At 32.1% G+C, this 12,374-nt stretch overlaps 1 protein-coding gene across 2 annotated transcripts; it reads left to right on the top strand.

Moving 5' to 3' along the window:
- Positions 1-3,228: 3,228 nt before the first annotated feature.
- LOC111916826 (leucine-rich repeat receptor protein kinase HPCA1) lies at positions 3,229-11,115 on the top strand. Of its 2 annotated transcripts, none has more exons than XM_023912485.2 (19): positions 3,229-3,428; positions 3,508-3,625; positions 4,224-4,295; positions 4,381-4,455; positions 4,811-4,882; positions 5,526-5,687; positions 5,802-5,876; positions 5,943-6,014; positions 6,202-6,273; positions 6,355-6,423; positions 6,672-6,746; positions 6,832-6,903; positions 7,018-7,152; positions 7,876-8,348; positions 8,977-9,126; positions 9,220-9,359; positions 9,613-9,832; positions 10,204-10,436; positions 10,503-11,115. In XM_023912485.2, exons 1-19 carry the CDS (start codon positions 3,338-3,340, stop codon positions 11,004-11,006), a joined length of 2,880 nt encoding a protein of 959 aa, XP_023768253.1. In that variant the 5' UTR covers positions 3,229-3,337; the 3' UTR covers positions 11,007-11,115. The 2 variants fall into 2 exon arrangements, with proteins under 2 accessions (XP_023768253.1, XP_023768252.1); XM_023912484.2 differs by having other exon boundaries at positions 3,230-3,428; positions 8,974-9,126.
- Positions 11,116-12,374: the final 1,259 nt, after the last annotated feature.

Below are 12,374 nucleotides of genomic sequence, written 5' to 3'. Positions count from 1 at the left end.
GAAATTAGTTTAGAACTATTTCGTAAACTGATCTAATATATTGAGATTTTTTGCAAACAAAAATATTAGGATTTTTCTACAGACAAAAAACCTTATTATTATTATTATTATTATTATTATTATTATTATTATTAAAAATATAAATAAGTATATTATTTTTAAATTCATTATCATAAATATTGTTAATAATGCATATAAATACGTTTAAATGAAAAAATATATATATTAAAGACATTTTTTAAGGGTGAAGGTTGGGGGATAGTGATTCTTAAGCATTGAAATCATAACTATTTTTTTTTTTTGTATATATTCTCACTTTGTATATGGTCATTTCACATTTGTTATTATTATTTTCAATTCAGAATATTAATACTTAACAATTTAAAAGAAATTGTCTATTTTTAAAATTGTTTAAAAATAGTGATTCTGCCTCATTGACTATCAATATTATAATTAAATTCTTTGTTCTTTTGCTTATCATTCTCAACTTGTAAGCAGACATTTCTTATATGTATTTTCTTGAATCGAGTTTGGGTCCACAACTGGGATAAAATCAAGATTATGATTGTCTCTACTACCACATGTATTAATGCGTGAGCACATGCTATCTATGTATGTCTTGTGTGTAAGTATTTTAGTTACCAACATGTATGTTGCCATTTTTTTCTTACTTTATTTATGTGGTTCTTGTAGAAACACAACAGATGTATTGTAGATAAAGCAAAACATATCATTACTTTTTATTAAACAAGATATTGTAATTACAAACAGACGACATCTTTTAAATTGTTAAGTGTTAATATTTGTAACTGAAAATAATAATAACAATTGCGAGTGACCATATACAAAGTGAAATATATATATATATATATATATATATATATATATATATATATATATATATATATATATATATATATATATATATATATATAAGCATATTAATGTTTAAAGCATCATTATCTCGTCCACCTTCATCCTTAAAATGCCTTTAATATATATATATATATATATATATATATATATATATATATATATATATATATATATATATATTCATTTAAACATACTATATGTATTGTTAGCAATATTAATAATAACAAATTTAAAAAATAGTATTTTAATAAAATAATAATAATAACTATAATATGATTTTTATTTGTAAAAAAGTTTTAATATGATTGTTTGCAGAAAAGTTCAAATACTTTGGGTCGGTTTACGAAATAGCTTAAATTAATTTTTTATCGGTTCCAACCAGTTAAAATGGATTAAAATGAAAAGTTGTGTTTGTTTTTAAGACTTTTTTGTAAAAGAAAATTAATTTATGACAAAAACGTAAAGTTAGTCAAAATTTTGGGCTTTATTATAGATTTCTCTTTAAAAATTCAAAATCTTAGTGACTAACTTGTAATAAAAAAATAACTAGGTGTCAAACTAGAATTTTTATAAAAATATTGTGACGTTTATGTAAGTTACCCTAAAAATAATAACATGGACAATTTAAAACCATATAAAAAAACATTATCGGCTTACAATTATAGTAACCCTTGTAAAAATTGTATTATTATACTATTTTTTTTTATTAAGTCTGGTGTGCAGTAGTTGAATACGCAATTACCTTAGTGTATATTATGCAATATACTTTCGGCCAAATTGGAAAAAGTAGCATGTTTTATTATTTTTACCAATGTTCTATTTCTCTACTAATAATAGCAATATGTAAAGTCACAATATATACACCACTTTACAAATATTAGGAACGCGTCTACATAACATCAAGTGTACTACTCATAGTTGCTTTCATTTGTGAATGTAAAAGCATGTAATTTAGAACTTATAGAATAATTGGCCAACTAATTCAATGATGTTGCTATTTCATTAATTCTTCATATATATATATATATATATATATATATATATATATATATATATATATATATATATATATATATATATATATATATATATATATATATATATATATATATATATATATATAGAAAAAGTGAATATACCATTAAGGGTATATAAACATAGAGCATTAGGTATGAATCCGTTGAGGTGGTGTTATAACACCTTATAATACCAATGAGGAAATTGTCTTCATGGTGTTATGACCATGTTATGAGGAAGTTAAAAAGAGAAAAATAGAGAGAGAAGAAATGTGCAGCGAATTAATGTTCTCGTTTCAATATGTCATAAAGCCAACAATGTATGTCATAACATCAAAAAGGAAATGATGTTCATGGTGTTATGACCATGTTATAAGATGTCACATCAGCAAAAATACCATTGCTCGTTGCCCATATCATATGCTCTTAGTTACTCAAACTCACCATAGTACGTCGTTTTGTATCATATATATATTGTACTTGTCCAATGTTCTTATAATCCATCTTTTAATTTGATTTACTTCCAAGATTTTTATTAATTTCATATTTATCTTCCTCTTATATAATTTTTATTTTCAACTATATAATACATATAGCCTAATACGTATTTGGCAAAAAGATGTGATATAAGACGAAGATAATAATAAAATTTCGAAAATCTTGATAGTAAATAAAGTTAAGGGTTGAAGTTTAAAAACATTATAATGAATATATATCAAACAAAACGACGTATTATGGTGGGTTTGAGTAACTAAGCTTATATTACCTTAAGGATATATTCATGTTTCAATATATATATATATATATATATATATATATATATATATATATATATATATATATATATATATATATATATATATATATATATATATATATATATATATATATATAAGTTTGTGTTTTTCTTTTTCTTTAATTTACCTTCTTTAGCCATTAGGTTTATAACTATTTTTAATAAGTAAATACGTTTGTGACACAGACTATGGATTTGACTAAAAATACAAACCTATCCAAAACGAATAGATTTGATAAATCATTTCCTAAACTTGTATTATTATTATTTTTTTTAAATATTGGTTCATCTAAAAACCGCTCAAAGTGAACCAAATATTATCTAAAAAACAAAACCCGACCCACTTTCTACTCTTGATATATGTGTATAACACCATGTTATATGACTTGAAAGGGTGGCAATGGTGACAACATGATGAATCTGTATTTTAGTTGGTGGAGATAGTAATGGACTAATGGGGTTTGTTGGATTGGCTTCTAATCTAAGCTAAACTCAAAGTCTTTAGTATCATCATCACTATTAAATTCATACTTTCGCTTTTCCAATATTCTACTCAAAATCCTAGTCGTTAAATCATAGGAGTATCACCACTCTCTTTTTCCTACGGTATGACCATGCAAATTGCGTAGAATATTTCTTGTTTTTTAGTATGATGGCAATCTTTGTATTGCGATTGTTGTGGGGGTGTGTGTTTTTGGTGTTTTGTGTGGTGGTGTTCTCGGATATTGACAATGGTGATGGTAAGTGAGTTAAATCCGTTCTTGATATTGGCTACATAGTGGTTTAGTTCATGTTTGTGGTTTGAACTTTTTATTGTAGTTGAGGCGATTCGAGCTTTGAAAGATCAATGGAAAAATACACCACCAAGCTGGAGAAGGTCTAATGATCCATGTTCGTGGGAAGGTGTCACTTGCAGTGACACGAGGATCATCTCATTGTTAGTCTACTTTCCTTTTCTAAAAAACAAGTTTTTAATGTGTTTGATATGTATTGGTCTAAGGCTCAGACCACCCTAGATGTCAATAAAAAAAATTAGAGTTTTTTTTCCTATAAAAAAAGATGGAACAAGATGGGACACAATCTTGCTCTTGACATCTCATTTGTACAAATGACGAAAATGACCTCGTCATTGTCATCATTTAAAATATCCCTAAAGTTCATGTCAAGTGCATGAGACATGAGGGGACAAGACTACACAAGCTTTTACGGACTATATTTAATGACGAGGACATTCACGTCATTTGCATAAATGAAAGATATAGAGTGCGACAATGTCCTTGTTTGGTCTTCTCATATGAGACCAAAAGCTACAATTTTTAACATATTGACATCAGAGTCAATTCCGTAGTTCGAGTTGAATATGCGAGTTGAATGCATACACATGCATCTACTTTATTTTTTTTTTCCTTATTATGTAACGAGGCCTCAACATAATAGAAATTGGAAGGAAAATGCGTTTTAGCAACCATTTTTACACCGTTATGAGGCCTAAGTGTTGAGTTAAGTTATTTACTTGTTGGGTTGTTCATACACAGGGGATTGTCGAGCATGGGGTTGGTGGGTCAGCTTGTTGGCGACATTGGTGGGCTCACTGCCTTAACATCCTTGTGAGGAACATTATATTTCAACTCACATCTTATAATTCATAAATCATAACACATATATAAAAACAAATATTTATTCTTATTATAGGGACTTGTCGTTCAATGGTGGACTCACTGGTTCAATATCTCCACGAATAGGTGATCTGAAAAGCCTTAGCATTTTGTGAGTCCTCAAATAACCTGTCTTTTTTAGTGCTAGTGTTTAATGACATCTGTGTACTAACGGTTTATACTATGTTTGGGGACTCAATTTCAATCTCTCAACATGACAAAAGATGTTTTTGTCCTTCTCATCCTCGTTATCAAATATATCGGTACAAAGGTTTTTCACTTAATATATTGAGGATGATAAGGGTATTTATGTCTTTTTGTATGGACAAGGGGTTGAAAGTGAGGCTACATTCCTCATTTTTAGGTTGGAGAAAAATAAATATAACTTTTATCACATTGACATGTCTCTCATACTTCTCGAGCCAAAAACCAATTTATGTTATGTTTATTTTCATGTTATGTCACAGAATCCTGGCAGGTTGTAGCTTTACAGGAAACATTCCACCTGAATTGGGAAATCTTCAAGAGCTATCATTTTTGTATGAATATCTTAGACCCTATTTCTTTCTTCTTTTCTCATTGGATGCTGTTTTGATAAACTACTGTCTAGAAAAATGGCATTTAATAAATATTTTTACAATTAAGGACAAGTTCACGGAATGGACAAAAAAAAATGAACGCTAATTTGTAAAATAAATTAGATTTAAAGGAAAAAAAAAGTCTACAATGGCTTTTTTTGTCATTACACTGTATAGGTCTAAAGTAACTGAATAAGCACCCATATTTGTCTAGATGGATAAAGTAATGTTACACAAGGTTTATTTGTTTTCTTGATAGAATGAATTATTTAAATGACACTAGATGACTATTTTACCTTTACATTCAAAAAACAAATTTTACAATATTCATCAATTTTAACATGAATGAATAGGCAAGTGGTTAGTGTTTTAATACATCAAGTCAGATTTTGTGGCTTAAGCCATCAAGTCATTGTGTCCTAATTAAGACAAAAAGAAACAGCCGGTTATAGTTGTCTATATTAAGTTTTTAACCTGTAAAGTCCATTAAGTAAAATAGAAAAAACCCCTAACTCTATAATTTTCTATACTAAATCATTTGTTCTGTATTAAATCCAAAAGGAACACTTGTATATACAACTTTTGATTAACATGTGGCAAACAGGGCTTTGAACACAAACAATTTAACCGGTGAAATCCCTTCTTCATTGGGATCTCTCTCCAAACTTTATTGGTTAGACATCGCGGAGAATCATATCACTGGATCCATTCCCATATCAACCGACACCAAACCGGGATTAGATCAACTAAAACATGCTAAGCATTTGTAAGTACCTTTCACTTTATTTTACTTCAACACAACTTACAAAAAACATCAACATACTTTTCCTTTTTTGTTTTTTAACTAACAATAGCAACATATTTTATTCTGAATTCACAGCCATTTCAACAAGAATAGGCTTTCGGGTGGAATCCCCGAGCAACTTTTCAATGGTGACATGGTCTTGATACATGTGTAAGTCGAAATATGTCACTTTTTTTTGGTGATTCAAATTTTGATTGTTTAAATTTGTAACAACAGATTGTTTGATGGAAACCAATTAACGGGAAAAATCCCGTCCACAATTGGATATGTGCAGACACTAGAGGTCCTGTAAGTAACATAAACTACATATTACTAATGAAGTGATATAAATAATGTTTAAAGATATTTGAGAAAATGACGATGTTAGGTTATTGTTTTTGTATTAAGTTAAAAATAAGTATCCATATATATATATATATATATATATATATATATATATATATATATAGCTTACTGGATTAAGTCATGTAAACAGTAGGCTTGATAGAAACACATTATCAGGCGATGTGCCGTTGAACCTCAACAACCTTACGAGCCTAAGTGAATTGTGAGTTCATCTTTTTTGATACAATCAAAACCATAAAATTGTTTATCGGTTTTAACTTGCCATTTTGTTGTATAATTTTAGGAATTTAGCTCACAACAATCTATATGGAGATTTACCCGATTTAAATGGGATGAACGCCCTAAGTTATGTGTAAGTTAATCCACTTTTCTGTATTTGATGTGTATTAGACTAAGACTGTGACTCACACTCACACTCTATATATAATTTTTTGTATCACCCAAAATGATGGGACATATACTTACTCTCAATCTCTGGTCTATTCAAAAGACGTAAATACCCCTCTCATCCTCTTCATTGAGAATAGCCCTAAACATCCATTTCTTCGAGAGTGATATTATGTCCAATTATTTTTTAGTTGTTATGGTTGATTTATGTAGGGACTTGAGCAACAATTCATTTCATGGATCGGACCCTCCAATTTGGTTATCTACCTTGCCATCATTAAGCACTTTGTGAGTTCTTAAAACAAAATATGATTCTGAAAATTTTCTTACATACAAATTAATTTTAAGTTGAACTTTGGTTATTTTTTGTAAGGGTAATGGAATTTGGTTCACTTAAAGGAAAGCTACCACAAGATCTTTTCAGTTTATCAGGAATTCAACAAGTGTAAGACTCCAAAACTTTGACATTGGAGGTCAAACTTATTCGTTTAAGTATCTGATTTTAATGTCCCGAGAAGGGCGTTTTTGACCTTTTACAATTCGTGGGGTTGTTGAACAGGAAACTTAAGAACAATAAGTTGAATGATACATTGAATATGGGAAGCAGCATTAGTGAGCAATTACAACTAGTAGATTTACAAAGCAATGAGATTGAAGCTGTGACACTGAGTAGTGAATACAAAAACACATTGGAGTGAGACTTTTTCATTTACAATTAAAGCTAAATAGTAACAGATATTTTGAGTTGACCAGTTTGACCAGTTTCCTAGCTGACATTGCAAAAAATGACACCTCAACATTAGTGTAGCTGTCTGATTTACAACTCAAGCTTGAATCCAAACAGCTGCATTTATTAATTTTTTTTTCCAAGATAATGTCAGGTGTCTTGTTGTCTTCTACAAAATTTTAAAAAAAATACAGCTACTTGAAATTAAATTCGCAAAAATCAGACACCTCACCCAAAAAAATAAAAACCTCCAAGTAGTTGTGCTTTTTGTTGAGGTGTTAAGTTTTGCCATGTAGGCACCATATGTCACACCAGATAGCAAGAATTGACACCTCAGCAAAAAAAAATTCAAAATATGCATCAACTTGGATTTTTTTTGTTATGGTGTGAATTGCCTTGTAGGAAAAATAATTAAGACATCAGCAAAAATTCAAAAAATTGCTGTTTTTTGGATTTTAACTTGTGTAAAGTCCACACCTCGCCAACACATTCAAATAAAAATCCATGTTCAAATCCAAAAAGCTGTCATTTTTTAAATGTTTGCTGAGGTGTCACTTTTTTCCATGTGTCTGCCATGTAGACGCCACATCAGCCAGGAAACCGGTCAATTAAACAGACAATTTTTTTTGCTGAAGTGTTAAATTCTTTCCATGTGTCTGAAATTTAGGCTTTTGCTTTCTTTATTTTCAGACTATCTGGAAACCCTGTGTGTGATACAGCTCTAGCACACACTGCTTATTGTCATGTTCAACAACAAACCTCAAAGGCATATTCCACAAGCTTAGCAAACTGTGGGAGTAAATCGTGTCCATTGGATAAAAAACTCAGCCCTCAAACATGTGAATGTGCTTACCCGTATGAAGGCACATTGTACTTTCGTGCACCCTCGTTTAGAGAATTGTCAAGTGTTAATATTTGGCATTCTTTAGAAATGAGCCTATGGGTGAAACTAGGCCTTACTCCTGGATCAGTTTCCCTCCAAAATCCGTTCTTCAATACGGATGATTATCTTCAAGTGTATTTGCAACTTTTTCCAGGAAAGGGTAACCATTTTAACAGGTCTGAGGTTCGAAAAATGGGGTTTTATCTAAGTAATCAAACGTATAAGCCTCCTGCGGGATTTGGACCATATTTTTTCATAGCAACTCCTTATGACTTTTTCGGTAAGTTTATATAATTGTAAATTAGTACTTACATTTCTGTTACATGGGACACGACAAAACAGATCTGATTGGACAAAATTTTAAATGTTTGTGTTTGTCTCACAAAAAGGTTAAACTAGGTGGGACCGGGACTAATATAGTGGGATAAAATTTGAAATGTTTGGCCCCACCTACAAAAAGTACAACTATTTGCCTCACCTAAAAAAGTTGAAGAGTTGGGACAACTTTGATGTCAATGGGAAAAATTACGGTTTTTGTGCCATCCAAAATTGTAATATTGTCCCACTAATGTCCGTGTCACATTTCTTCAACCTTTTAGATAGGACAAAAAATTACAAATTTTGTCCTATCTAAAAATGTTGAATAAATGGGACAAAATTGCATTGCTTTTTCCCCATCCAAAAAGAGGAATAAGCTGGGACATTGATAGATGTTATTGGGGAAAAACTTACAAGTTTTGTCCTCCCTAAAAAGCAATCCCACCCAAAAAGGATAAACAAGTTGGGAAGGGGAATTGCTCTTAGGTTCTCGTTTTTGTAAAAGACGTAAATTTCCTTCTCATCCTCATAATCAAAAAAATCCCCAAAAAGTTGGCTTTGACTTTTAAATTATGACTATGTTTCAGAAGTCCATGGAGGTACTTCTATAGGTATTGGTACTATTATTGGGATTGCTACCGGTAGTACCTTAGTGGTCATGATGCTTATTGGGCTTTTCGTATATGCTATTCGCCAAAAGAAACGTGCAGAGAAAGCAATTATTCTAAGTAGACCTTTTGGTAATTTCTAAACTTCCCATTACAACGACTTTTATTTTCTTTATTTTTATTTAATATTGAATTTTTAGCTCTTTTTGTATCGGTTTTATGTAGCATCTTGGGCTTCAAGTGGTAAAGATGGTGGAGGTGCACCACAATTAAAAGGAGCTAGATGGTTCTCTTATGATGAACTAAAGAAAAGTACAAGTAACTTCTCCCACACCAATTTGTTAGGATCTGGTGGCTATGGAAAGGTATAACTTTTAAAGATATAAAAATTAGTCTTATACACTTTTAACGTATGTTATCACCATCTGATGTGACTGTTGTTTTGAGTTTGCTTAGTTTCTTAAATAGTAGTTATTGTGCTTCAAATATTTAATACTTCAGTAAAATACCCCCATGTTTTCCATAGTGGCAACACAAGGAGTAAATCCCTAAGTGCGTTCTCAAGTTTTTTTGGCTTTAGGGTTTAGGGTTTTTGACTTGGTTTGTGGTTTAATACAGGTTTATAAGGGAACGGTACTTGGAGGGCAAGTAGTTGCAATAAAAAAAGCTCAACAAGCATCCATGCAAGGAGGACTCGAGTTTAAGACTGAAATTGAATTGCTTTCACGTGTTCATCACAAGAACCTTGTTGGGCTTATTGGGTTTTGTTTTGAACAAGGAGAACAAATGTTGGTGTATGAGTTTATGCGTAATGGAACACTCAGAGACAGCTTGACAGGTAAATAACAATAACATTAACAATGACAGTGATAAAAACAAGGACAATGATAGTAATTGTATCATTGACAGTGTCAAGGACAGTGAAAATGACAATGACAACGACAATGATAGTGATAGTGACAATGACAATGATTGACAGTGAAAACGACAATGACAATCACAATGACAGCGAAAATGACAATGGCAGTGACAATGACATTGACAGTGAAAATGACAATGACAATAACAATGACAATGACAACGATAGTGATAGTGATAGTGATAGTGATAGTGACAGTGGCAGTGGCAGTGGCAGTGGCAGTGACAGTGATAATGACAATGACAATGACAATGACAGTACAAATAACAAATCTAACTCTTGATTTACAGGAAAATCAGGAATTTATCTAGACTGGAAAAGGAGACTACGCATTGCACTCGGTTCAGCAAGAGGCCTAGCTTATCTACATGAGCTAGCAGACCCCCCTATCATCCATAGAGATATCAAGTCCACCAATATCCTTTTAGATGAATACCTAACAGCAAAAGTTGCAGATTTTGGCTTGTCTAAGCTAATTTCAGACAGTGAAGCACACGTCTCCACTCAAGTCAAGGGTACAATGGTAAGTTTACACCTTGTTCCAACAAAACTCAACAATTAGGGTTCTAACATTCTTCATCTTTCACAGGGCTATCTAGATCCAGAATACTACATGACACAACAATTAACCGAAAAAAGTGATGTATACAGCTTTGGTGTGGTAATGCTTGAACTAGTAACAGCCAGACCACCTATCGAAAAAGGGAAGTACATTGTACGAGAGGTGAAAACGAAAATGGATACAACCGATGAAGAGGAATACGGGTTAAGAGCTTTAATGGATCCAATCATAAAAAACATGACATCTTTGATAGGTTTTAAGAGGTTTATACAACTAGCAATGCAATGTGTTGAAGATTGTGCTACAGATCGTCCAACTATGAGTGATGTTGTGAAGGCACTTGAGAACATTTTGACTAACGATGGACTTCATACAGATTCTACATCTGCATCTTCTTCTGCTACTGAGTTTGGGTCTCTGAAAGGCGCAATTAAACATCCTTACAGTGAAGCTACGCTTAAGAGGAATGATAGCTATGGATTTGATTATAGTGGTGGATACAGTATTTCGGCCAAAGTGGAACCTAAGTAATGTATTTCCATGTCTAAAAAGCTAATTTTGTAATGATTATATATACTTCGAATTATATAATGTAACATGTTATCCTCCCAACATTTGGGAAGATGTTTTCGGATTCAAACTTTCCATTGTCGTAATGCCTTACGGAAGACTGAAGTTACAGATCCATTTTCTTGATTGATAAGATGCAATTAACAAAGCAGAGAGGTGAAATATAGTTATAGTTGTACATGCTATCTTCAGTGCATTTGGTTCAATGATCTTAAAGGTGCAAAATGTAAAAAGCAAAAGGTTCGATCACATTACCGATAACAAACGGCTGATACTTGAAGCATTCGTTGATTCCTTTGAATTGATGACGCAATCTCGAGAATTTGTTAACTAAAATGCGCTGTTTTGCAAAACAATTAGGTCGAAGACCTTATCTATTAGTCAATCAATTAGTCTGGAGGTTCAAACGGTTAGTTTAGGAACCGGCTCTTAAGAAATGAACCGGGTCTTCATTTATAGTCATTTATTATATACATTAACACAAAAATGCCAAAAATTGGGTATGGAACAAAATTTTAGGTTAACAAATTTGAGTAGCAACTTTTTAGTGGTTCACTACAAACTCTGCAGTTCAAAACTTTCAAAAATGGTATTAGGCCTTCTTTTATAAGCTTTTAATATTTATTGGTCCGGTAAGAGGTAATGTTTAATTCGTTTCGAGTCGGAGCGTTTAATAGGACCACTTGAAAGTTTTTTTTTTCTAGAATGACTTACAAACACACACTACACTACTCCTAAATCTACACATTTTGTCTACATCAGAACTTGAACACTCAATCTTTGGCGTAAGGACACGTATCCGTCAAAACCTGATACCATTAGGCCAAGGTTCATTGGTACCACTTAAAGGCTCTTACTCGGTCAATACACCAAGTAGCCCCTTCATCCGCCATTTTTTTCCTCTCCCGCACCTTCCTCTGCCACTCTTCCTCGAGTGTCGACCAGACCTTCATGTCACTCCAACATCGCCCATAGTACTTATGTATGTAACATCCCGAGATTTGGCAGGTATTCCCGAACCCTCTTCTATCTTTTCCTTGTCATTTGTAGTCCTTGGGGTCGGATGTGAAGGGCCATGAAAAGTTTAAGGGACAAAGTTTGCAAAAATTGGGCCAAGAGGGAGTACGATGTGCATACATAAAAGTACGCTAATCATACTAAGTCCGCCTTAGTATGCTAGGCGTACACTTGTGTACGCTTGGCGTACTAGTCTGGGGGAAAACCCTAATCTTTAGGGTTTGGGGCCTATATAAGCAACATGATGAGCATCACACCTCCCTTACCTCAGCCTCCACATATTGCATTCTTCCTTCCCAAAACCTTAACCTT

This window comes from Lactuca sativa, chromosome 1 (genome assembly GCF_002870075.4).
Source record: "Lactuca sativa cultivar Salinas chromosome 1, Lsat_Salinas_v11, whole genome shotgun sequence".
Lineage (NCBI taxonomy): Eukaryota > Viridiplantae > Streptophyta > Magnoliopsida > Asterales > Asteraceae > Lactuca > Lactuca sativa.
Note: the sequence above shows the minus strand (reverse complement) of the source record. Positions and strands in the feature narration are given on the sequence as shown.

Coding starts and splice junctions, on each gene's coding strand:
- LOC111916826 (XM_023912484.2), top strand. CDS start 3,338: ATGATGGCAATCTTTGTATTGCGATTGTTGTGGGGGTGTGTGTTTTTG. Junction 3,429..3,507: donor GGATATTGACAATGGTGATG/GTAAGTGAGTTA, acceptor TTTTTATTGTAG/TTGAGGCGATTCGAGCTTTG. Junction 4,456..4,810: donor CTGAAAAGCCTTAGCATTTT/GTGAGTCCTCAA, acceptor GTTATGTCACAG/AATCCTGGCAGGTTGTAGCT.